This window comes from Camellia sinensis, chromosome 2, assembly GCF_055761805.1.
Source record: "Camellia sinensis isolate YWXY chromosome 2, ASM5576180v1, whole genome shotgun sequence".
Taxonomy (NCBI): domain Eukaryota; kingdom Viridiplantae; phylum Streptophyta; class Magnoliopsida; order Ericales; family Theaceae; genus Camellia; species Camellia sinensis.
Window position 1 is genome coordinate 120,567,987 of NC_138962.1, and position 27,165 is coordinate 120,595,151.

The window sequence follows — 27,165 nt, forward strand, 5'->3', positions numbered from 1 at the left end:
CCACCTCACCTACTCCACTAAACCTAACCCACTACACCACTACCACCTCCACTTCACCTACTCCTTACCTACTACACACTCACCCTCTTCTATATATAGGAATCATGAATCATTGTAATTGATATCAATATAAATCAATCAATAATACAATTCTCTATTTCTCTTTATACATTAAATTTCTACACTCACTATTTCTAACATGTTTGACACATGTCGAACACACGTCAAAAAATGTCTTTTTTTTAAATTGTTTTAGACCCAAGCAGACTTCGGATATTTGGATGACTCTCATATTCATTGCTTAGACACACATGAAACATATTATAAATTTGAACAAAATAATTAAGATACAACAATAGAAGAAAAACAATGCAAATTTATCATTTAATCCCGGTATTTAACTTTTACAAATTAGTGTTTGTGTTACATTCTTTTTATTATATTGGAACTTAATATTCATATGTGAGACACATAATAAATATTAAACCATCTATTTTGTGTGTCCCTCATGTATCGTGTTCTACATTTTTTGAAATTTTTCATGTGTACATGTTGTGTCGTGTTTTTATGTCCATGTTTCTAAGGAATAAAACTAAAGAAAAAGGAACTTCCAAAAGTCAAGAGTAGAATGTATTTTCAGTTCATCATATTAGGAAACTGTCAACACTTTTTTTTTTATATCATATAATCCTCCGTCACAAAACAATACAGAACTATACATAGAAAATGTTCTGAACAATTATTGTCATGAACTGCACATTTGCCTATTTCATTCAGTTGCCTGTTTTGTTTTATACCAATGAAGTTGATGACAAGTCCGCTTCCAATGTATGGTGCTCGGGAATGACTCAGGTGCTAGACAAATAGCATCTATCCTATAAGCAAAAACAGACATGGTTGTATGTCATTTATAACATTCCCTGCAAACTTGCTAAATATCTTAATGCTTTACCTACTCGCTCTAAAGTGTTCATTTATTATGTTCAACTCAATACAACATGCAAATTACACATATTTGTGGCCTTCAAGTCCCAACCACATACGCATTCACAAATGTACAAAAACAAAATCATAGCCATTCAGTACAAATATTCTTACAAAATCAGGATCCAGTGATATTGGTTCTTTGTTTTCAAAATATTGGGGTTTTTTTTTAAGTTTTCTATTTCTGAACTGGGAAAAAACTCTTCCACATTATCTTCTATTCATTCCTTTCACATAGTACTACATTTCTATTTTTTAATGAAAAAAAAAAATGAAACAAAATCTACATCGATACATGTAAAAAATCATGTAATAAAGCTAAAAAAATTTAAAATGTCACTGACCAATGTTTCAGAGGGCAAATCTTTGTCGTTCTTCCCTGGTGCCTGGCATTAATTGAGTAAATCATTTAATGCATGGAGTCAATAAAAAATGAAAGTAGCAATTCAGAATTCACATTGAAAACAATTGTTATAATTCAACAAATGATACTTGTATTCAACAATGCCAGTCAAAATTCATAAAATGTCATCTTAAGCATCCTGGAAGTCTTGATAATACAACTTACACATGAAAGTGAACTTGTTTGCTATATACATCATCTCAAGCATCCTGGAAATCTTGATACAGCTTACACATGAAAATGTAACTTATTTGCTAGTCTCATTCTAAAACAGCATACTATGTTTTAAAAAGCAACTTTATTTTGAATATAAAAGATTATAAGTGCTACTATTAGCACCCCACTTATTACTTTGGACCCCCCAATTTTATTATTATTTGTTATTACAATAATAACCTCAAATGAAATTACTAAAGAGGACATCATTTATTTTGGACATCCCATCTCACAATTAAGCCCACTCACCCACTTAGTGCTTGTTTGGGATAACCTACAAAAACCAAAAAGTTACTAAAAAAGTCAAAAAATCCATACTATTTGGGGGAAGCTTGTCGGGGAAGCCTAGAGGACAAAATTATTATTTTGCCCTTTGAATTCAGCTTTCCAAAAGCCAACAAGGGTAGAATGGTCATTTTGATTTTACTACAATATTTTATTACACATCTTTTCGTAAAAAGTTAAAAAATTATCCCAAATATACATCTTTTTTTTCTCTACTTTTTTAGCCAAAAAGTCAAAAAAATTCACTTATATAACACATTCCAAACAATCCTTTAATCATAAGATAGGGTTTATGAGAGAATCCACCTCCATCACCACCCACACACTTTAAAACATTCAAAACTTGCCCACCCTCAAAACCTTGAGGACCCTCCGGCGGTGATATTCCAGCGGCAACGGTAGCAACCATTCAATTATACATACTTCTCCAGCAATGACAATAAGTGGAAGTTTTTCTGACAACAATAATTCCATGAGACGAATGGAATACAACAATGTTTGCTCAGAGGAAGTTCATAGGATAGATGGCGTTCAAAGCTCGGATGGCGTTTGAAGCTCGGAGGAGGTTGGCCTTATAATGGTAAGTTTCTTTAAAAATATGGACAAAAATGGTGAAAACGGTTCGACTTTTTTTTTTTTTTGTACTAAACTCCCGAACATATGACAAAAAAATGGCAACACCGAGCCGAATTAAAGGCATCAATTTGACAACGGATTACCGAACATTATTCATATGTTCGGCACTATGTTGCCATTTTTGGTCATATGTTCAAGAGTTTAGTACCAAAAAATAGTCGAACCGTTTCCACCATTTTTTTCCCATGTTTTTGAAGATTTGAACTACCCATCTCAAATATTGCAAGGAAGATTGAGAAAAAGATGGGTTTCATATCCAGAGAGAGTGAGAGAGATACCGCCGTGAAACTTGTGAAAATGGGTTTCAGATCAACAGAGAAGCTCCTCTTCACTTGTGAAACTTGTCTTTCTTCCTATGAGATCCGTCGTGAGAAAGAGCGAGAGAGATACCACCGTGAGAGTAAGAAACATGATCGACGGAGAGATCTCCACGTTGAACTTTAGATTTTAACTTTTAAGGTTTTGGGAGAATAATGGTTTTTAGGAGTGTGCTGAAGGGTGTGCAATTTAGTGGGTGTGAAGCTTTTAGAAGGATAATTTTGGTATTACATGGGCAGCGGAGAGAGATTTTAAGGGTTTTGAAAATAGAGGATCCAAAGTAATAAGTGGGTTGCTAATAGAAGCTCTCAAGATTATTCCATGGGAGATATTCCAACAACCAATCTATGGACTCAAACATTGTTTACAATTTTCAATATCTTTCTTTTGTGTTAAGATAGAAAATAAATAAATAAATATATATGTGAAAGAAACTCTAGATCCACCACTAATGACCAACCCACAATGCACACTATACAACAATAATGGGAGCTTCTAGTTAATAAATTTAACTCATTGCATCCCTCTCCTTCATAAAATTATCTTTAAGGACTAAAAGCATAATATATATGTGTGTGTGTGTGTGTGTGTATTAATAGAATTTCTCTTTACATCCTTCTTTTTTCTTCCCATCACCCAACATCACATTTCTCCTCCACCAACCATTGCCATCCTTTCTCCCTTCTCTCACACTCTCCATCCCTCTATAACTCCTAACAAATCTACCATAAAGAATATAAAACTAATAATAATAACAACAAACAAACAAACAAATAAAGAAAAAATTTAAAAGCTCCTAGTTAAAACATATATATGATAATTGTAAATAAATTACATCTAAGATTTTGATGTTTAAGAGATGTTTGTATATGGTATTCTATCATTTTGATGTAGTTTCGTGCTATTTAAAAAGGATGGAGTAGCAGCACCAATAGGCTCCAATTCACCAACAAACTATGATTATTCAACCTTCATAGCCAAACATTTTTAGGTCGCACACTAAGGCCGAACATGACTAATTTCATCAATTTTGGCCGGTTTGGCCCCAATTGGCCAAACAAAACTTGAATGCAAAAAAAATAAATAAATAAAGTCCTAACAAGATAATCTTCCATTCCAATAAAAGAGTTGGAGTGTCGCATTGGTGGGAGTGTGTGTGTGTCAGCGTTTATAGAAGATTAAGAGAATAAACAAAAGAGGAAGGTTATAGGATGAGGCTATTTTTGGAATTATAAGGGATGTAAAAAGATTTTTTTAAATGAGTGTAAAAAATGGGTGCAAGGAAGAGATTTTGTGGTGTAAATAGAAGCTCCCTGCTATAATGCTTGCAAGGGGCAACCATTATGGTCTTTGAATAGCACAACTACAGTGCTAGCCAACAGTAAATGATGTAAGTATTCTCTTTTGAAGGAGGATTGCTCTTGCACTTATTTGGACAAGGCTTTAATGAGATTAGTTGAGTATCGCCAAGCATAACCAATGAGTTTGTCTCTAATAGTTATGTTATTGCAAGCTGCAATTCATAAAGGACGTGGTCTGCCAGTACTTTGGCAGATATACACGTTCATTTTGGAAAAGCGTACATAATTTTGCTTCAAAATTTTGGACAGAAGTTCCAATCTATCAACAATTTATATCAAATTTAGAAGACCCCCTTATCTGAAAATTACAGAATTTTACTATTTAAGCCAAAATTTTATGGAGGGAGAGAACCACCACAACTTGGAAGATAAATAATACAACATCCTATTATTAATATATATTTATTTAGTGATTTGTAAGTATGCAGCTCCTTATGTAATTAATCAACCCAAAATGAGAAATGTAACCTCAATGGGCATTTTGAATTTCCTAAACCATACAAATTCGTATGGCCTAGGAAATTCAATGCTTATAATAAGCATATTTATATTGCAAACTAAAGAAATTCGGTTTTGGAAGAAACTATTCCACTTGGACATTCAGGTTTTTGTTGTTCATTATAGTTTTTATTTATTTAAGGTCCTCATTAGAGCCTTATTGTGTTTATTTATTTATTTAACACAACACCACACTACTACTATTGTGTTTATTTATTTACTACCAAACTACTACTAACTTAAGGCTCTGATCAAGACCTTTAATAAATAAACACAATAAAGGGCAACAAAAACCTGAATGGTCAACCGGAATAGTTCCTTTTAAAGCCTAATTTTTTTAGTTTCTAACATAAGTCTGCTTATTATAGGCAGGGACGAAAGATTATCATATTGTACATACATGTGTGTTTGTGTATATGGTGAAAAAAATTATTCATCTTTTGGCCCCTCCAATGATGAAATCCTAGTTCTGTCCCTGATAATAGGCAATGCATTATGGAATAGTTTGCAACATAAGTCAGCTTATTACAGTCTCCTCATTCATAAGCCAAATGTCAAGAGAATTCAAAAAGTAGTAGTGCCTCTTAAGGTAAGAATTATTATGTGGTCTTTGGCTCACGGGAAGATCATGACCAACACATTTTTCAAAAGAGGAGACCTCATTGCTTTCTCCACCCTCAATGGTGCATAATGTGTAGGAGTGACGAATCTTTGGATCACTTATTCCTTCACTGTCAAGTGGCTTAGGATCTTTGGCATCGCCTATTTCACTTGATTGATATCCCTTGGGTGGCACCAGGCATGTGTGTGCAAATGATATTAATTGACTTCCAAGGTTTTGGGGGTAAAAAGAGAGCAAAAGTGATGTGGTGTTGTATCATTTTTTGCAATGTTTTGGGTTATATGGATAAAAATGAATGCAAGGATCTTTGAAGACAAGTTTGATGATACGTCGTCGTGGGATAGTGCGTCTCTTGGCAACGTTGTGGGACTCTGTTTCGACTTCATTTAGAGGGACACCTCTTTTTTTGATTTCTAGAGATTGGAAAGCTATTTGAGACATATAAGTTTGTTCTTCGTCTTGATTAGAGTAGTCTAGTTTTTTTTATGAGGATTCCTTATCCCCACTTTGATTTTTTTGTTTTTTTCTGTTGATAAAAATAAAAATAAAAATAAAATAAAATAAAATAAAAAACGTCCAACAATCAGATATGGTGGACAATAATTTTAAGGATTTGAACAAAAAGTACGATTATGGTTTAACAAAAAATTGGGATTGAAATACTTTAGGTTGAGTATAAGTTTAATACAATTGAAAGAAACAGCTTGCTGGAATTTCTGGGTAGCAAAGTGACATCAGCATTGAAGCTAGATAAAAAGGATATAAATAAGCTAGGGTTTGCGATCAAAGGAAGACAATTTTTGGAATGTATTAAAGATACAATAAGGGTGGGTCTGGCTAAAATGCACAGCAGCACTTGAAATCAAAGGCAGAAGAAGAAAAAGAAGTTGAAATTTCTAGGAGTCTCAGCCTAAGAATAAAAATTAAAAAAACTCCATCAATTCTCACTATTAAACAAGAGCATACGCAGGGCATGCTGGGTGATTCTATTTGTACACCGCACTTTGTCTCAGTACACACTATTTGTGCGTTCGGATATCAACTTCCGAACAAAATACAAATGTTCATATATCTACTTCCGAACAAAATACAAATGTCAAGTATCAACTATTGAACGGGGTTTTTCTTCGAATAATTAGTTTTTGTTCAGAAGTTGATATTCGAACATTTTGTTTTTGTTCAGAAGTTGATATCCGAACGACATAAATGGTGTGTACTGAGATAAAGTATAGTGTGCGAATAGAATTACCCCTGCTATAGATGTAGAGACACTTTTGTACTACATATAGCTCCCTAGTAGACATAGAATTTCTAAAATAATTGAAGTCAACTAATTCCAAACAAATAAAAGACTACCAGAATCGTTAACTAAACAACTTAGCATCCTGGACACTAAACAATGATAAACTAACTAAAATACCCTTATACTATAAAATTTTTGAAACACCCTTTCCAATTCCAATTGATTTAGAATTATTTGGGTTCTCATTAAAAAATCATTTAAACTTTTACACATACAGCCACATCCACTGGACCATCTGTAGGGCTCACATGAGCTCTTCTACTTCTTCACCATTCCCGGAGCTCTTTGTTTGGAGGGATGGGACTTGGGAAAACATAAGGGCCCACATGTCAGAAATTTCCCCCACAGAATTAATAATGCCTCATTTGTTTAGATGGGTACTATTAGTCAGGACCCGATAGATAATCCCCTCTCAGGGCTATCTTCCCCCCTCCATCCAATGGCCCACAATAATCCTCCAAATTTTATCACATTCTTTATCTCATTTTAACCAAACAAATCACAACAATCCCATGGTAGTGAAAAAACATGTGAAGCCCACGGAACTACCCTAACCCCCAAATCCTATTACCTGAAACAAACAAGGTAAGAGTTACCCTCCTAACAGCCTTAAAAATTTGTAATTTCATTTAGACTTAAAAGAGTGTTTTGAAAGAAACCATCTAATGATAGGATTTCTAAAGCATGCTATCATTCTCTGTTACAAATGTGATTGGCAGGACTGCATTAAAGGGGGCATTATAGTAGAAAGTTTGCACCCAAATCATCAATTGAAATAATTGGAAGTCCAAGTTCACTTTTACTTCGGGCACCCTAAAATTAATCATGAAATTTAAAAAAGTTCCAAGAAGTATGCAACCAGTGTATTATATTAGAAAGTTTGCACCCAAAGAATCAATCGAAAAAATTAGAAGTGCAATTTCCCTTTTACATTGGACACCTTAAAATTAATCATGAAATTTTAAGAAAGTTTCAAGAAGTATGCAACCGATAAGGAAATATTCACCTTGACTTTAAACCATAATGCAAGCATTCACCATGTCCAAGGTAAATAGAATTTTTTTCCCCTACTAACGCCCCAAACCCACACACTCTTGGACACAATTTTTATTGATAAGCAATAATGAAAAAAAAAAAAAAAACAATAAACCCGGCACTTCATTTACATGTTAAAGCAGCACTTTACCACTGTGCAACAATGGCTTATGCAAGCTACTAGCAGATAGACAGAGTAGTTACAATTTGGCTTCACATCTAGAACATAACAAAGTAACCATGATAGTCAATGTGTGTCACACTCGCACAATGACCAGCACATCAAAGATAGTAAGTATACTAAATATGTAAGTATTACCTTCAGATAATCAAACAAAATAAGGCATTGGACAAGGACATGGCGTCGAAAACTTGGATCTTTTAACTGAGGTAGAATAAAAGGGGAGAGGAACAAAAACAAAAATAAAAATAAATTAACAGAATCAAAACTCATTACTGCAACACAACTTGAATTTATTACAGAAGACGTTAAAACTTGGTAATACTCCTTACCTCTAGACCCATCAGTTTGCTGCTGGTGAGATACTTTATGCCGAAGGTTGCTGCCTCATCCTCAAGATTATTAGCATTACCCTCTTCATCACTTAAAGGCTGTGCATCAAAGGTATTCAACACAACCTAAAGATCCCAATGTTCAACAAAATCATTTTTACTTAAGTTTTGACAGAATTACTCTTAAGTTCAATACAGGTAAAGGCAAAATGAAAAGATTAGAGGCACAGAATAGATGCACCATTAAACTGGAAGTAAATTTCTGCCACTTTGTTGGAGCGAGAGTTAAGGAAGCAGGATTACAAAAATGTTCCTGAAGCCCAGCCAAAAAAAATCATCAAAAGGGGGAAAAAAGAGTTACAGTAATAAGAATATTTTAAGAGCGAGAATGGTAATATAAGTTGTTCTAGATAGCAATAATGCATATGAAATGTCTAAGAATAAGCCACAATCATAACCAATTTATATCAGTGTAGCATCTCATAACGACTTTCTCATAAGCAAGCTTAGTGAAATTCATCAGCTTACTCAAAGTTCTTATATTTATTAACCGCAAGAAGCTCCTAGTATAACTTTGGGGAAAAAAATATGTAAATAATGCCACATTGGTCACATAGGATTCCAAGACTATGTTAGGTAGACAAAATCGCTCTCTTTCAAATACGGTTCCAACATACATGATATACTCACCTGTAAACTCCAAAACGTTTTGTAGAAGTTGAAATCAATAGAAATGCCTGTTTGGGGAGGGGGAGGTAGAAGTAATTCAGTATAGCTTCAACACAAATGCTATTTGCTCCAAATTAGCAATACAGCGTAGAAAGATGTCAAACCTCTGTGTGTGTGTGTGTGTGTGTGTGTGAGAGAGAGAGCAAGTAGGTCAAGGTTACCTTCAGGAGCCTCTTTCTCATATTTTGTCTCATTTGATGTGTTGAAAACTCCCTTGATATTGACAGCTGCAAGCATTGACAAAAGACAAAATTAACATAGCTACAAAAGAGAGGGAAACAGGGAAGAGAGCGACAACAGAATGACTAATGATAACAAATACCTGAACGTTCTGATAATGGGAAAAAATGAGCAAGGAACATTATAATTCGTCCACAAAACACAACATCATTTGCCTACAAATTCAGCTTTGAAAGCATTAATAGCAATGGTGAAAATTTCACAACTCCTCAAATTACACTTATCGTAATTTTAAAATTGATATGAAAAGTCACCAAAAACAATGACACCCTGTGTGTTAGAAGAAAATAAATAAAATGCATGCAATTGTCTCTCCGAGTGTCCCTCTCTAGAACTTCAAAAAAGAAAATTTTATACAGATATACAAATAACAAATTCGGGTCAGTCAAACTAATGTAGAACATTGTAGGGAAGAAGAAAAAGAATAGTGCCACAGCCTTAATCTCAATATCAATCATCCAAGCTAACTATTACAATGCAAAGACCTAGTACTTAAAGGGTTAAAACCTAATTCAAACTAGAAAACTAAATCCTAATATTATTGGAAACTTAATCCCTAGTTAAATAAGAAACTAAATATCACTATAATCTTAATTAAACTATAAATATAAATATAAAATTACAAAATAAATAGATCCTGATGCCAACTTGGTGTGTCCACGTTCCGCGTCATTCTCACCGACTGATAAAAAGAGCTCGCCCCCTAGTTCGCTCTAAAATATTGAACTATTCCATACCACCAAATCAAGTACTTCAAATATGTTGGCTCACTATTTTTTTTCTACAATTGAAGCTCCTCTGTAGTTCCAATTGTCTTGGTCTTCAAGTTGCTGATATGGTCTACCATATATGGCTTGACAATCCAAATGAAACTATCAACACCGAGGAAATCAACTTAATCTAACTTGATCAAGGGAATTGGTTGGTGGTGGTCCAATAAGAAGCTCCTCGTTCGATAAAACCATTTTGCACATGAGAAACTAAATTCTAATATTATTGGAAACTCAATCCCTCCTTAAATAAGAAATTAATTAAATTATAAATAAAAATAAAAATAAATAAATGTAAATATAAAATAACAAAATAAATAGAATCTTCATGCCAACTTAAAGTGCCCTCATCCCATGTCACAAACCACCAAAATAAACAAGCTACTCCTTATTTTTTACATGTCTAACCATATTATTGGGGTTCTGAGAAAGTGTGATCACATATTATAAAATCTACATTTAAAAAACAAAAGCTAACATATTTGCACTAACAATTACTTTCATTTTTTTTAACTTTGGTAAGTAAAACATAGACAAGAACATCCTAACTTGGGCTTCAACAATGTACCATCCCTTTGCGGTTGTCAAGCGATGCCACTTAATCTAAAAACAACTACTTACTTTATAAACAATAAAAATACTTCCCAACCAAAGTTTTCAAGGCACCAACTTTTAACAAATCCAGCAACTGTGACTGAAAATTCATGCCAATTTCATCCCTTTTGGCTCATAGACTCAAGATCCTTTCTTTTATCTTATTAAAACTTAACTAAGGTCCACCATCAACTTAAACCCACCATGAAACTAATATAGGCAGCATTCCCCCAAATTTTCTAATGATGTCCCACATTGGCATGTGTTTCAACCCCCCCCCCCGGAAGCATGTTTCAAATTGTCCAAATAAGCTCAACAAGTTCCTATAGTTAAAAAAGTTCTAACAAATTACAGTTATATTTGTTAGAATAATATTAGTATATATTATTATGTGAATATTTTAGATTGATTAGATTATGTGAATATTTTGGTTTAGTTTTATTCTCATTTCCTATTTAGGATTAGGCCTAGAATTGCTATATATATAAGATGTGCACATTGTATTGATACACAATTGAATATACAGATTCTTTAGAAATATTACATAGTATCAGAGCCATGTGTGAAACCCTAGCAGCAATCATGATTGATTCTCTTTTTCGATTCTTTGGTTCTGTTCTGTGGACTTAATCGGTTCTCTAGTCCTCACTAAGTTCATCTTCTGCTCCTTTGATGTGCAACCTATCTATTTTAATTCACAACTCATCTAGTTCAAATCGTGCCCCATCTTTGTGACCTATCTGCTGCATCGTTGTAAGCCATCATCGCAACCCCCTGGTTCTCCTGCTTCGTCTGGCTCATCAGTCCATCTGCTCTCACGACCTCTCTTTCTCTGAGGAATCAATCGCGACTTCTCTCTTTGAGGCTTCGATTGTAGTCGCAATCTTCTCCTCTCACCAGACTCACATTTGTAATCTCCTCTAACTCTAGTTTGAGCGATCGAAGAGGTCTCTATCTTGTTCTCCCTCTTTCGACTTCGACTTTAGACTTCAGCTTCGGTCTCTCTCTTTCCGTTTGGTTCTCAGTATTGGTTGTGGTTCTCAGTTCTGACTCAGGTTTTGCTTGGGGATTTACACTTACAACCCTATTTTCTAGTTTTTTACACCAAAGTCCCTCAATTTTCTATTTATTATACTTTGTCCATCAGTTCTCTTTTACTTTTCTGGTTTATTACAATGTCAACGGATCAGATTGCTAGGCCTGAAAATAGGCTATTTATTATACTTTGTCCATCAGTTCTCTTCTACTTTTCTGGTTTATTACAATGTCAAAGGATCAAATTGCTAGGCTTGAAAATAAGCTACTAGCTTCAGATGAGTGTCCTTTATGTCATCAAAAGGGCCATTGGAAGTATCACTGTCCTAAGAAGGGATTTATCAACAAACAAAAAAAAAATCACTGTCCCAAGAAATGACGTTTGCCTGCCTCGTCTTCTCAGCAGCCTCAGCTCCAGTTCCGAGCTCCTCCTCTTAGTACTTTTCGGCCTCCCACCGACTCTACTGCATCTACTCCGTCTCTTGATCCTAACTTGGCTTCTTTGAGTGCTTAGATTAGTCAACTTTAGCATATACTATCTACCTCCCAGCCCTCCCGTCTACCTCAGTTGTTTCCTCTCTTCATTCAGGTTTGTTTGAGTCTTCTTCAAGTATCTCTTAGTCTATCTAGATTTTTTACTCTAGTGCCTCTCATCATATGACTCCTCATCTCTTCTTACTCCAGAATTGTAATCCCCCTCCTTTCCCTATTACTGTTAATGTTGCTAATGGGTCTGGTATGTTTGTTATACCTATTGGTTCTATCCTACCGTCTGCTATGTCTACCGTCTCTATTCCATCTATCTTATATGTTCCTTAGTTATCTGTCAGTCAGCTTCATGATTGCAGTTTTCATGTTATCTTCTCTTCTTCTATCTGTTCTGTGCAAGATCGGATGTCCAAGCAACAGATTGGGACTGGCTGTAGAGTTGGAGACCTCTATGTGGTGGAAAGCTTGCATCTGCATATGACTACCTCTCCGACTGCCTTTTCCTCTTTTTAATTAGATTCTCTGTCAAGTCCTTTTTATTTGTGGCATTCCAGATTAAGGTATTTTTCTGCTGATTGCTTACAATCTTTAGTTCAGTCAGGTATATTTTGGTAAAGTTTCTCCTAGTCAAGTTACCTAGTGTCGTAGGTGTGAACTTGCCAAAATGATAGCCTTACCTTTCCATAAAAGTACTTCTATATTTGATATATTATTTTCTTTAGTTCATACTAATGTCTGGAGTTCGTCTCCTATTCTCACTAAAGGAGGTTTTGCATACTATGTTTTATTTGTTGATGACTGCACCGGTTACATTTGAGTTTATCTTATGACTCATGAGTCTAACTTCTGCCAGATATACCGTATTTTTCAGTCTATGGTCACTACACAGTTTAGGTCTGCTATTAAATTGTTACGGTCTGACTTGGGGGGAGAATATTTTAAAACTGAGTTCTGTGAGTATTTGGCCAATTTGGGTACCATTCACCAAACTTCCTGTACTGATACACCTACCCAAAATGGTCGAGCTCAACGTAAACACCATCATTTTCTTGAGACAGCTAGGTTTCTCCTTCTCTCTGTCTCTGTTCCGGCTCCGTTTTGGGGGAAGACAGTTCTTACTACTGTTTCTTCTTAACCATAGCCTACTCCCATTCTCTCTAGTCGGTCTCCTTATGAGGCTTTGTTTTCTCAACTTTCCAATTACTCCCTCCTTCGTGTGTTTGGGTCTACTTGTTTTGTCCTTTTACCCCGTAAAGATAGGACCAAACTTAGTGCCCGATCTGTCATGTATGTCTTTTTGTGTTACAGTCTCACTTAGAAACGTTATCGCTGTTATAACCCCTATTTCCAATCGCCTTTATGTCTCCCACCATGTTACCTTTCTCGACATCTACCTTATTTTCAACTTCCTCTTCTTACAACTCCAGTTTCCAAAGTAGATTTGGTTTATATTAATCCATTTCCTTCTAAGGTCTCTCATAATGAGTACATCTTTGTTGTTCCTCATGACCTTGTCCCTTCTTCTCCTCGTACCACCCCTCCTGATGAGTCCCTCTCCATTAAGCCCCATAAATCAGTTCCCCCCTCTCCTCCTCCTCCTCCTCCTCCTCCCCCACCTGCTCCTTCTCCTCCTCCATTGTTAGTCTATTCTCGTTGCAAGGCTATCCCTCCATCAATTGTCTCTACCCCTGCTACCGATCCTTCTGCCTTTGACAACTCTGATCATATTAACTGTAAGCATCCCCTTCGCATCCGTAAACAGATAATCAACCTTGGTTTTGCTAAAACATGTTTTTCTCCTTCATACTGTAGGTTTTGTCTACTATTCACTCTTTTTGAGAATCTCAGTCTTACAAGGAGGCCTGTCCAGATCCTCATTAGATTCAAGTTATGGAGGATGATATGTCTACTTTGCAGAAAACTAGTACTTAAGAGTTAGTTCCTTTGCTAGTTTGTAAGAATCTGGTTGGTTACAAATGGATCTACAAAGTCAAGACTCATTCTGATGGTTTTCCTAAGTGCTACAAAGCTTATCTAGTTGCCAAAGGTTGCTCACAAGAGTATGGTATTGATTATGAGGAGACCGTTGTCCCTGTTACCAAGATGACTACTGTCCGTACTTTGATCTTTGTTGCTGTTGTTCGTCATTGGCCTCTTTATCAAATAAATGCATGAATGCTTTCCTTAATGGCCATCTCACTGAGGAGGTTTACATATCCTCCTGACCTTCACCATTCCTCTGGACAAGTTTGTCGTCTTCGGCGTACTTTATATGGTTTGAAGCAATCTCCTCGTGCTTGGTATGATCGCTTTCAGACTACTATCACTGTGCTTGGGTTTCATCCTTGTGTCTAGGACTCTATTTTGTTTCTTTTCCACACCTCTGTTGGATTTGTTGCCTTATTACTGTATGTGGGTGATATGATCATCATTGGTTCTAACTCTTCTGCTATCTCTTCGGTCAAGTAACATCTCTTCCACACCCTCAAAATGAAAGATTTAGACCCATTGCGATATTTTCTTGGTATTGAGGTGTCTTTTTCTCCTAAGGGCTACTTTTTATCTCAAACCAAGTATGCTAATGAGGTTATTCACCGTACCAATCTTACTGATACCTCCACTGAGCTAAATGTGAAGCTCAACACAACTAATGGTGTCCCTCTAGATGATCCTACTTTATATCAAGAGCTTGTGGGTTACTTAGTCTATCTAACAGTTATTCACCCTGATCTCGCCTGTATTATTCATGTAGTTAGTCAATTCGTTTCTATTCCTCGATCTACACATTAGGCTACTTTGATTCCGATTTTTTGCTATCTTCGCAGTATTATCTTTCAGGACTTGCTGCTGTCTTCTACTTCTTCCATGGATTTGGTGGCCTATGCTAATGCTAATTGGACTGGTAATGTTAATAATCGTAAGTCCACTTCTGGTTTCTGTTGTTTCTTGGCAATTCCTTGATATCGTGGAAAAGCAAGAAACAAATTGTTCTTTCCCATTCTACTACCGAAGCTAAATACCGTGCTATAACTCATGTTACTGCTAAAGTTATATGGCTTCGTTGTCTCCTATCTGACTTGGGCATCCCTAAGTCCTCTCTGACCTCTCTCTACTGTGACAACCAAAGTGCTATTCAAATTGCCCATGACATAGTCTTCCATAAACGGACAAAGCGTATTGAGATTGATTGTCACTTTGTCTGTCATAATCTGCAGTCTAGCTCTATCTCACTTCCTTTCGTCTCTTTGACTCTGCAACTTGCTGACTTCTTTATCAGGACACACACCACTGCTCAGTTTTAGTTTCTTCTTGGCAAACTCTCAATATTTTCTACTAAAACACCTTAAGTTTGAATAGAGGTGTGAAAATAATATTAGTATATATAATTGTGTAAATATTTTAGATTGATTAAATTGTGTGAATATTTTAGTTTAGTTTTATTCTTGTTTCCTATTTAGGATTAGGCCTAGAATTGCTATATATATCAGATGTACACATCGTATTAATACACAATTGAATATACAGATTCTTCAGAAATCTTACAATATTGCCATAAATTACTAACTAAAAGGAAAATATTGAAAAAATGGAGAACTTCAATTAGATTATACCTTTGATAGACGACGGAGAAGTTGATTGCATGTCCTCAACATCACAAGTTTGCCACGTGCAAACAATTCCGGCTATCATATGCAACCACGTAGTAAAAGAATAAGAATAATTGTTATCAGGAGTAGACAACTCGTGGTATAAAATTACGCTTCTAAAAAGTGAGCAAATAAAAAAATCAAACAAATAAATAATAACTAGAACCTAGAATAAGTACCAAGGGAGTGAAAACAAGAATGATCCAAATATTTCATACCTTTCCCAATATGTCTTGTTTACTCTCTATATATCCGAAGATATCTTTGCAATTTCTCATTGTAGACATTTCAGTCAAATCTTCCAATAGCTGGAAGATCATACCAGCTTCAACATGTTCTTTCTCACAAAGATACAGTACAATGTCTACAAAAGAAAAAAGAAAGGGGGGAGAGAGAGAGAGAGAGAGATGTAATTTTCTTATCATTACTTTCAAAAAGAACAAGAACTATTGTGTGCAATCAATGAAGAAAAATAAAAACTACAAAGCAAATTAGGCATATTACAATTAGTAAAAACAAACATTTGTTAAAAATATCTTTCATTTTCAACTGAGTACTTCTATTACTTCAAATAGAACTCTTTTTGTTTAAGTGCTAATTATTTCAAACTTGAAAAGTAAGCCCTAACGCCCAAAAGAATCATGCTTTTGTCAGAGAACAGTCCCACAATTAGTTGAGAAAATCAAAGACAAAAATATTTTAGAATTCTTTTACTGACCGAATTCAATACAATGTACGTAAGGACAATTTCATTGACGGATTGTAATGACAAAATTTTGAACACCCTAAGAATTTTATACGAATAAGTTCTTCCATTTTAATCAATTGAATGCTAGAAAGTAAATTGTGGTCTAACCATGGACACTTCTAAGAAGGCAACGTGTCTGATACCGACATGACACTTGTGGAACACTTCTCAACACTTACACACATAAAACACATTACAACTTTGAATAAAATAACTTGGAATTCAATGATAAAACAAACCCAAAAAAAAAATTATATGCATTCTCATCTTTTAGATTTTGAAAATTATTACCTGTTTAAATATTCATATATATGACATATAATTATTTACCTTTATGAATTATTATATATAATAAATATATAAAATTATATATTTTGCACATGTTCCCACGTGTCGTGTCCTACATTATTTGAAAATTTTTGTGTCGGCATGTCCATGTCGTGTCTATACTGTGTTTGTGCTTCTTAGATTGTGTTCTACCAAATAACATCATACTTGACAGCACATTTTGAAATTTCTTCAAGAACCTGTACTGGATGGATCTGGCTGGGGTGCCCAATTTGATAGACGTGTTCACATATTCTATTCTAAAAATATTGTTACAACATTTCTTAAAATTTAAGTACTAAATTTACACGCACTTTTCAGTTTTCTCAATTTCTTTATATTCGCAAGAAGAATATATATATATATAAAAGAAATTCTACCTCAGTTTATCATAAAGATTACATGTTTGTCATGACTTCTATGAGGTTTTATTTTCAGATCCCACTATTTCCAAATTCTTCCCCAGCCCTTTATTCCACAGCACATCAATCCAACTACCTACCTCCCCAATATGTCCAGTTTTGGAGTGCAATACTCATTTCACCATGTTACGATATAAGACCTTTATCTTTCCAACTTAACAACAGATGCATCACCTAATATAAATCACCAAGATATAACAAACATCTATAGACCAATATTGGATTCAGAATTTCAATAGTTTCAAATTTACAAAGAATTGAGTTTAATCCAATCACAGTCATACCACAACTAGGAATCATATTCTTTTGATAACTTTTGTTACTAGGCATCATATGCCTATTGCCAACAATTTTGGTATCAGAACTTAGGAATTAGGTCCTATTCTTCTAGATTTGAGTTGATTCATCAATTACATGCATTGAAAGGAGAGTTTGAACCTGATTTTGGAACCCTAACTCGCAGCAGAACTGGTGTCTAAAACCCTAGGTGTCAAATCTCGAAAAACAAATTGTACCTTTCCAGCTCAATCTTGATTATGATTTCATATAAGGATTGTCAATCGCATTGGACTTCGACTTTGATTTCAAAATGTCAACTTGATTTTTTGATTCAGGTTGTGTGATGATCCTCTTTGCATCTTCATCATATGCTGCTTTTATGAATCTTCAGTTTTTGGATGTTACAAATTGTACTAATGGAGACATGACACACGTAACCTATACTTCAAATTGAAGCTTTAGCTGTACCAAAGTATGACTTCGACTTTAGTTTGTGACTTTGTGATCGACTTTCATTCAGTGAGATCTGGAACTCAAACCCTAGCTGAAGTGGTTTGAACAAGTGAGATCTTTGAATTTCGATCAATCATTTCAGTATCTTGACTATCTGTGATTCAATTTCGTTCAAATTTGGTCTGAGATTTGGTCTGAGACTGATCCGAAATTTGATCTGGGACTTGACTGAGTTCATCTTCAATTGAGTTCATTTTCAATCTTGACTTTGCCACGATTTGGATCTGCGATCTGGATCTTATTCCACAAATTGCATTTGGTTTTCATGTTTCGATTCTGGATATTGAATCTGACCTGGGCATATGAGTTTTGGTTTGGGAACCTTCTGAGTATCAACCTGTGCCGAAGTCTCTATTTGCTGACGACTTGTCTGTTGCTTTGATTTGAGTTCTGTATCAGTTCATTCGAATTCTTAAAGTGTGTTTGTTGAAGAGTGCTCATTGAAGTGTGTGTTTTGGTAATTATGATATATGGCTCAAAGAGGAAGAGGTCGAAAGGGAGGTCGGGGTCAAGCATTTGCTGTGAATTTGGAGGATGAAACCGAGATGGATAGTCAATTTAAAAGGAATAATGGAATCCTTGTCAAAGAGATGAAATTTCTGAGTTGAGACGACAACTTGCAACGTTGACCGAGATGGTGCAACGATTTCAAGCTCCTACAAATGGTAGTGACACGTCCAATGATACCGAAGAAACTATACATTCCTTTGAGAATCCTTTTGGTGCTCCACATAGGCGTCAAGCAGATTTGAAACGTTCCAAGTACAAGTTGGTGAATAACTCAAGATTGAGCTTCTCAAATTCTATGGAAGCCTCAACCCAGATGATTTCATTGATTGGCTCAATACTATCGAACAAGTATTTGAGTATGGAGACGTTTCTAATGACAAGAACGTCAAGTTAGGGGCAATCTGGCTAAAAGGAAGGGCTTCCGCTTGGTAGGAACAACGTCAAATTAGTCAGCTACGCTGTGGAAAGGGAAAAAACCAAGATTGGGAAAAGATGAACAAGAAGTTAAAAAATCACTTTTTGCCAATAAATTACCTTCAAACTGTACAAGAATCTTCATGATCTCTAACAAATTGGAAGTGTTGAAGATTACACAGAGACCTTTTCCAACCCATTACTAGAGTTGACTTCAATGAAAGGGAAGATCTAATAGTGGCAAGAAATGTGAGCGGATTGAAGTCCACTGTTCAAGATATTCCTGTCTCACACTCATTGTGATCCGTTTTGAAGCTTACAATAGAGCTTTAGCGGTTGAGAAGCAACAAAGCAGTAGTGCGTATCAAACATACTCTCAAGGTAGTTTCCAAGGTGAATTTAGGCTGGGACCTTCCACTCCTTGCTTTGCCAAGGCTAGTCCTCCTATCGAGAGGGTGGATAGGGCTGTTCCGCCTCAAGCTTCCTGTACCAATGGCATTTCCGGGAGCCATAACCCACCTCAAGGTGGAAACTTTAAGTTCTTTAAATGCGGAGAATTGGGTTTTAAGTCTTCAAATTGCCAAAAGATGATGGGACACCGTAACAAGGCACTTCTTATGGGAGGATCAATAGGGCAAGATTGTGAGGATGATGCTATCTTTGATCAACATATAAGTGAGGAAATTGGAGGAAACTTGGTTGAAGAGGAAGGCCTAGCTCTTATGATGAAGAGGAATTTTTTTGTGCCTAAGCCAAGAAATGAGAAAGATTGGTCGAAGAATAATGTTTTCTACATATACCACTTGAAACATTGATTAAAGAGTTTGTAACATGATCATTGATGAAAAAAATGGTCAAATGTGGATTCTCAAGAGGTGATTGACAAGTTGAAGCTTAAAGTGGAAGATCGTATCATCCTCAACCTTACAAACTCTCTTGGTTTAATGAAGGCCGTGAAATCAACGTATCTAAGAGGTGTTTGGTAAGCTTCTCCATTCGTAAGAAGTTCGTTGAAGTGTGGTGTCATATCATGCCTATAGATGTTTGTCATATTTTACTTGGCCGACCATGGCAATATGATAGACAAACCACACATGATGGCAAGAGGAATACCCATCGTTACACAAACTTGCCGTTTTTCAGAAAATATCAATGTCAACACTATTACACGGTCTTGGGTAGAACTCACCCCTAAAGCTAGCTATTAAGGTGAGGATGCCCTCATACTTATATACTTAATATTACTTTAATATTCAAGCGATGTGGGAATTCACTTCACACCCTCCCCCACACCCAGCGTGCTCACTCGGTAGCACCTGCAACGTGCAAGCCAGGGACATGCACCCTACCCATCCCTTAATACTCTGGCTCTGATACCATGTTACACAGTCTTGGATAGAACTCACCCCAAAAGCTAGCTATTAAGGTGAGGGTGCCCTCTTGCTTATATGCTTATATTACTTTAATACTCAGGCAATGTGGGACTTCGCTTCACACAACACCGACACAGGTGCAAAATACAGCCCGAACACAACACTTTGCACAAGGATACAGCAATTCAAAGTAATCGATGAAGACAACACACAGACAAAGGCAAATCGAGGCAAATCGAGAAGAAAATATGCAGATTGAGGTAGAAGAGATGCAAATTGAGATGAATCGAAGAAGATGAAGAACTATAGTTAAGTTGTCTGGTATCACCAACAGCGAGACACACAGAGAGTAAAAGAGACAAAGAGAAGGAGATATGCTATTTGCTGAAGGCGAGAAACGCAAAGAATGAGATAGGGAGCGTGAGAGTACTTTTCAAGGTCAAAGATTTTATCTTGCTACGTGGCACTGTATAAATGGGTGTCCAAATTTCCCCCGTCTTTCATTTTCCTCTTTTTCTTATTTTATTTTTAGTCTTGCCTTTTTTTGTCAATCACCACGGGCTTCGCGAAACTTTATAAATGTTTTTGGGCCACAATGAAACTTTTAGTTGGGGCAGAGTTGTTACTAATGTAAATATAACCCAACCAACCCATTCTCCATATAACCAAACTATCCAACCAATTTTTGGCCAACCCAAACTAAAATTCTAAAGCAAAAAAGAGGAGGAAAACAAAAAGGGAAGAAAATCATAGTAGGAGGAGACTACTCCTGTTTTTTGATACTTTTTGCCATATCCAAGTACCTGTATTGAATTTTTGTACACTTTTTAGTCAAGTTCGCGTATTCTTCATTTAGAAGTCTGATGTGTCCGACCCCTAAATACACACACTCACACCCGAGTCCATGTAACATAGAGCGTATAAATACATCATTATCAATGTGTCCACCAATACACCTTGTTGCCCATGAAGAGGAAAGTGGCACAAAGTGGCCACCAATGACTCATCCTCTATCTTTCTTGCTACTTAAGAAGCATGGACACTTCTCAGAAGGTGACGGATCCGTGTCATGTCCGTGTCGGACACCGACACTCTTTGGACACTCTTAAGACACATGTCCGACACTTTTCAAAATGTGTCTTATTTTTTAAATTTTTTGAAAGACCCGGACACTATTTGGGCACTTAGAATACACACGTGTCAATCACATAAACACAGGTGTCTATTGATTAGACACATGTGAAACTAATTATAAATTTGAACAAAACAACTTAAGATACAATAATAAAACAAAACCCATATAAATTTATAAGAATTAGTGTCATATTATATTTTTTTATTATCTTTGAGTGATATATTTATATATATAACATATAATAAATATATAAAATTATGTATTTCATGCATGTCCTCCACGTGTCGTGTCCTGCATTTTTTGAAAATTCACATGTTGGCGTGTCTATGTCGTATCACGTGTCTGTATCCATACTTCATAGGTTGCTACAAAGGAGAATATAGAGGAACGTAGCAAACAAGTCGAAGAGTCTAAAGAGTGGAAAGTTGAAGTTTCAAGGATACTCGGGGATGCTTGTTATCCAAACTATTGGTCATTCATTCTTGCATTGCCCTATAGTTCTGGCCTTATGGCACACGCTATTTCAGTCGGTAGAAGATGGATTGGGTGGCTCCGGCTTCTTGTGTTTAGATGTTTATGATTTATTATACAGGGTTTGCATCCAATAAGAAGCCTCAAGTACTTTGGAGTTGTGTATTTTGTGCTATGTTTTGGGGTATTTGGTCGGAAAGAAATACAAGTTATTTAGAACACACTTAAAAGAGATTGGAGGGTTGTGGAACAAAATTTGTAATTTGTCTTTCCTCTGGGCTTCAGTGTCTTCTCCTTTCGGGCTATATGCGACTAGTAATTGTCTTTATATTTCTTTTTTCCATAGAGGATTTATTGCCTACCTTGATCTTTATACGTCATTCTCTTTTCATTTAGTTATTGATCCCCCAACCCCCCCCCCCCCCACCACCCAAAAAAAAAAAAAACACAACAACAACAACATCTATTCTTACCAACAATTTGTATCCAAAGTCCTCAAACTTGAGGACAAAACTTGTCTTTTGCCCTATGCTTGAATATGAGGAATTTAATATGTCAGGAAGCTAAAAATGTCTAACTGGAAGACTGTAGGTCAGATGCTCCCTGTCAGCCAAAAAGACTCTAATAGTAAATCTTGAGTTTGCACAAACAAGGGTTACCTCTGGTCCCCAGAGACTTCCCTTTTAGAAAGTGTGATATTTATTCATAAGAGTGGCATAAAGAAACATGGAAACAGAACACAAAATGCTTAATCAAAATTAATAGCTAGTGAAAGCATGAACATACCAAGAAGGCGGGGAATTTGACCCTGAGTCACTTCCCCATCAACAATCAGTTGCCCATATTCCATAATTTTCTCCCCTGACTGAACTGCAGCTGACTGCACAAAAATTCAAGCACATGTTAATTATTAGACCCAACAGAATAGACACCAGTAATTAGTGTCATGTGAAAATGACAAACGCTTCTCAAGAGTTGTTTTCTGTGCATCTAAAGAATGTATGTGCACATACATGGCATGAGAGACAGATCTGAGTATCCTCCCTTCTATTTTTTCTCAGATCCAAAAAAGACCCAAAAGAATAAACGTCATAATCTGTACGTAGTTTGCCACTACAGATATTCAATTCAATACAGAAAAACCAAAACATATAAACTAGCCATGCAAGTTTTAGCAGTGGAAATTTAATGTATTGATGAAAGCAGCATAAACAAATTTAAGTCGGCAGCCAAACTACAACATAACTGAAACTGCACCCAGAAGTTTGGGTCCTGAAGAAGTTTCTACATATATTGTAACTATCTATAGTGCATATATGGATGAAATGATGACACATGATGATCTAAGAGACAGATAAGGAACTTGATCTAGTGCTGCCTACAATTGAATTTTGTGACAGAATTGGGAATTGAAAGGAGCTAAGGTTTATGAGGTAAACAGTTTTAGGAAACTTGGGCCAAGACAGCACACAATTGGACTTGTGGTGTGTTTTGGTTTTGGAAAGCTGCCAGGGTTAGGGCACCCTTACATAATATGTAATAGGAAGTTTCTATGGGATGTAGAAGGGTATCAAAACTAAAATTGGCTGGGTTTTAAAGCGGAAGGCTGCCGGATTTTCAGAACGAAGGCTAACTGAGAGCTAGACAAAGTAATTTAAGGTTTAAATGGTTAGGACCAATATGCAGGGGATAGTATTAGGTGTGCCTAAGAATTAGGCTAGGGTTCTGGGTTAGGAATAGGATTGCTCTTCAGCTGTGTGAATAGTAACCAGAATTGTTCTTCAGCTGAGAGAAAAGGAGAGAGAAAAACTGTAGGAATCCCACCTAGAATTCCTTAAAAATTATCTCCTAAGGCAATTATACCACATGCATCAAGCAAAAGCACTCTAAAACTCGACTTCATATAATAAAATAATTGCATAGATTTTTATAGCATGTGCTGCCTGGTTCTCCAAATTCTACTAGGACTATGACTCGACAATTGAAAATTGACATTTTGGCTACCAGACTATTCTAGACATACCTAATACAAATCTTATATGGCGAAAAAATGGCATGGTAATTCTTTTTATTTTTCCTTTTCATTTTTTAATGTTAATAACAAGGTATTTTATCACCACCACTGAAGAGAATCCCACCCTTGTCAAAAGACCATTGACTTTATCTTTTCACCCATGACAAAAAATAAAATATGATTAGTGTGTGATCCATTATATAACAAACCACAAGCAATAAGTATCAAATTTAGCAACTTACCACCAATTCCTGAAGTAATGTCCGTAGAATATTTTCCAACAACTGATTCTCATCTTGAACTAACTTTGTTTGCTTCTGTCAAGATAAGTACAACAGACCTAGTTAGATCTAATTGATCAAATAAATGAGAGGAATTCATCATCGGCACATCAGGGAGAAAATGGAACAAAATCCTCATGTATTTGTTTTCAAAAATGATGCTTCTAGCAATTTATAATTTTAGGATAAACTACCAATAGGTCCTAATAATATGACTTAATTCCCTCCAAGTCTTATTGAAAATAAATCTTAGTAAATTCATCGCTAAAAATAATTTTTTTATCACGATTTTTTACATGTCACTAAAAATTAACAATTAGTGACTTTTTTTGTCACGATTTTTATAAATTGTCGCTAAAGCTTACAATTAGTGACGTTTTTCTGTGACGAATTTTTCAAACTCTCGCTGAAAGTTGTGAATTAGTGATTTTTTTGTGACGTTTTTTTAATTTGTCACTAAAACTTATAATTAGTGACATTTTTTTGTGACAATTTTTATATTGTCGCCGAAAATTAACAAATAGTGACGTTTTTTATAGTGTTTAATGAAAAATGGCATTAATTATAGGACCTATTGGACAATAAGTCCACCTAGTAGGACATACACGTAAGTCCCCCTTTATTTACTTCTCTGTTTTTTTCTTGTTTTTTTTTTTTTGGGTGGTCATTATGAAGAAGTAAACTATGGTTCTTAATCCAGAGTAAACACAGGTTACCACCAAGCAAAGAGAGTAAACAGGCTTATTGCCATAGCAAATTGGGTAAACTCTTTCACGTACTATTCAATCTTTCAACGAAACAAAGAGATTGTAATTCAGTATAGACAACAAGGATAACCATCACCAAATCATTCACCCACATATAAAATGTTGGGAAATAGGAGTAAGAGGATGTGTCGTAAGTTATAACTAAATACACAACTTTTGTTACAAAATTTAGTGCAGTGAATGATAGAAATTTGAAGTGTGTACCCCAATGAAGTGATGCATCAAGCTCATTCATAAATGTCAATTGGAATTTTTAAAAGACAAACAAAGATCTTCTTATATATATATAAAGGTTTCACAGTTTATCCTCAAATTAAGACATTCTAATTCTAATTATAATATACAAAAGCATAGCCATCACTGTATTTAGCAATATAAAGGGCAGGAGCTAATTTATGTTGCAATGAGCAACAATGAGGAAGAAGTGGGGGTGTTCAGCAACTACCTGAGGTTTAATAATTTCTTGGACAGTCTTGAGAGCAAAATTTTCTGGTGGCCCTGACTCCAGTATGGCCCTCCTGAATAAATCCTGATTTACATATCTTCGGTTCATAAAAATAGTCACACAACTAAAAAGTAACTAAATTTACACAACAACCCAAAAACAAAGAGTCAAATAGAGAAAAAGGAAAGCAGTTGTTTGTAACACATTTGTTGAAGTGCATAAACATCCAAACAACTAAACCAACCATGTCCAGGCTCTGTTTTGGCTGAAATGAGGGAGGAGTAAAGAAGAAGTGGGGGTTGAGTTGTTGAGTTACTTACAGTGGTAGAAGCGACGTCGCCGGAGGAAGATGAGCTACACAGTGTCGATTTAGCTCCATTTTCGGCACCGCCGATGTTCGGTCGTTCAATTCCAAGATCCATAGCCAGCAAACGAAGCAGCTTTTTCGGATCTTTAAAATGTGTATGTCTTACGTACCTTCTCTTCTTCTCTGCCGCTTCCTTGATTTTCTAACGCTAGGGATTCACACAATTTACTATGGTTGATTTTGGGAGGCGGGTTAAAAAGGTCAAAAGAAAGTTAAAGCTATGTTTATGTTTGTTAATGTAGGAGGGAAAAGAAAAGAAATGATTACTTAAGTAATAAGAGAAAAGAAAAGAAAAGAAATGATTGTAATTTCTCTTATTTTGTTTAGATAAGTAAGAAATAAAAAAAAAAGAAATGATTGTGATTTCTCTCCTTCTTATTTGGTTAGATTTCATTAAGAGAAAAGAAAAGAAATTATTTTATGTTATATTACCAAAATAACCTTTTTATATTTTCAATCATTTTATTTCTTTTATTTTTATAGGGGTAAAATTGGTATTATGAAAATATAAACATTTGTGGATTTCTTTTCTCTCCCAATCTCTCCACTTTTGGGAAGATTAAAAATAAGGGTTCTCTCTATTTCTCCTCATTTCTCTCCACTTAAGATAACCAAACAAGGAAGAGAAATACATTTCTCTCTATTTCTTTTCTTTTCTCCTCAAATCACTCAATCCAAACACAGTGTAAGGGAGGGAGCTTCTATATACACATACCTAATCCCCTCTATACACACACTTAATGATATTTAATTTTATTATAATTTTATCCCTAAGTGAAATTACTATTTTAGACATCAACCAAATTCATCTCAATGCACACATCCAGACTTACTATTCACGTTCATCTCAATGCACACATCCAGACTTCACGTTGAAGCTGAAGCTTCAACCTTCCTTATTCGTAGCTTCTTCCTCATTCATTATTGATATGGAGGATTTATCTTCTGAAAATCAGCAAATAAGTATTTATGAGAAACATAGCGAAGGAAATACGAGTTTCTTTTTTCTTTTTTTTTTCCAGCGTCGTTCGGATAACCAGAGCCGAATTGTGTTATTTGGTTCGGAAATCTACTACCGAAATAATTATTTATTTTCGGAAGTTGTTGTCCGAACAAACTAATAAATTTCGGAAGTTGTTGTCCGAACAAAGTTAACTTTTACAACATTCAACTTTCGAAAGTTGAAAATAAATTCAGACAACTACTTCCGAATGAAGTAAAAAAAAAATTTTGCAAATTGTATACCAAATTTACTGTTTCGAATTGCAAATTAATCTTTATAATGCCATTAAAATTTTGTAATGTTATACAAAACATGCATAAGAAGGGAGAGAAAAAAAAAGAAAAAAAAGAAAAACACTGTTCGGAAGTTTAAAACCGAAAGTATATATACTGTTCGAAAGTTGAAATCCGAAACAAAA

The 27,165-nt window shown here is 35.4% G+C and overlaps 1 protein-coding gene across 2 annotated transcripts in view; it reads right to left on the reverse strand.

Annotated features, from left to right (window-relative positions):
* The window catches only part of THO1 (nuclear matrix protein-like protein), a 66,307-nt gene extending 40,345 nt beyond the window's left edge, over nucleotides 1–25,962 (reverse strand). For both annotated transcript variants that reach the window (XM_082915495.1, XM_082915496.1), the window contains exons 1-13: nucleotides 25,698–25,962; nucleotides 25,378–25,461; nucleotides 24,127–24,201; nucleotides 22,657–22,750; nucleotides 15,897–16,042; nucleotides 15,643–15,714; nucleotides 9,226–9,298; nucleotides 9,065–9,130; nucleotides 8,865–8,911; nucleotides 8,416–8,487; nucleotides 8,175–8,300; nucleotides 7,981–8,046; nucleotides 1,329–1,370 (exon numbers count right to left, since the gene is read on the reverse strand). In XM_082915495.1, coding sequence (XP_082771621.1) covers nucleotides 1,329–1,370; nucleotides 7,981–8,046; nucleotides 8,175–8,300; nucleotides 8,416–8,487; nucleotides 8,865–8,911; nucleotides 9,065–9,130; nucleotides 9,226–9,298; nucleotides 15,643–15,714; nucleotides 15,897–16,042; nucleotides 22,657–22,750; nucleotides 24,127–24,201; nucleotides 25,378–25,461; nucleotides 25,698–25,799 — 1,065 coding nt within the window. In that variant the 5' untranslated portion in view covers nucleotides 25,800–25,962. The remainder of the gene's footprint in view (nucleotides 1–1,328; nucleotides 1,371–7,980; nucleotides 8,047–8,174; nucleotides 8,301–8,415; nucleotides 8,488–8,864; nucleotides 8,912–9,064; nucleotides 9,131–9,225; nucleotides 9,299–15,642; nucleotides 15,715–15,896; nucleotides 16,043–22,656; nucleotides 22,751–24,126; nucleotides 24,202–25,377; nucleotides 25,462–25,697) is intronic.
* Nucleotides 25,963–27,165: the final 1,203 nt, after the last annotated feature.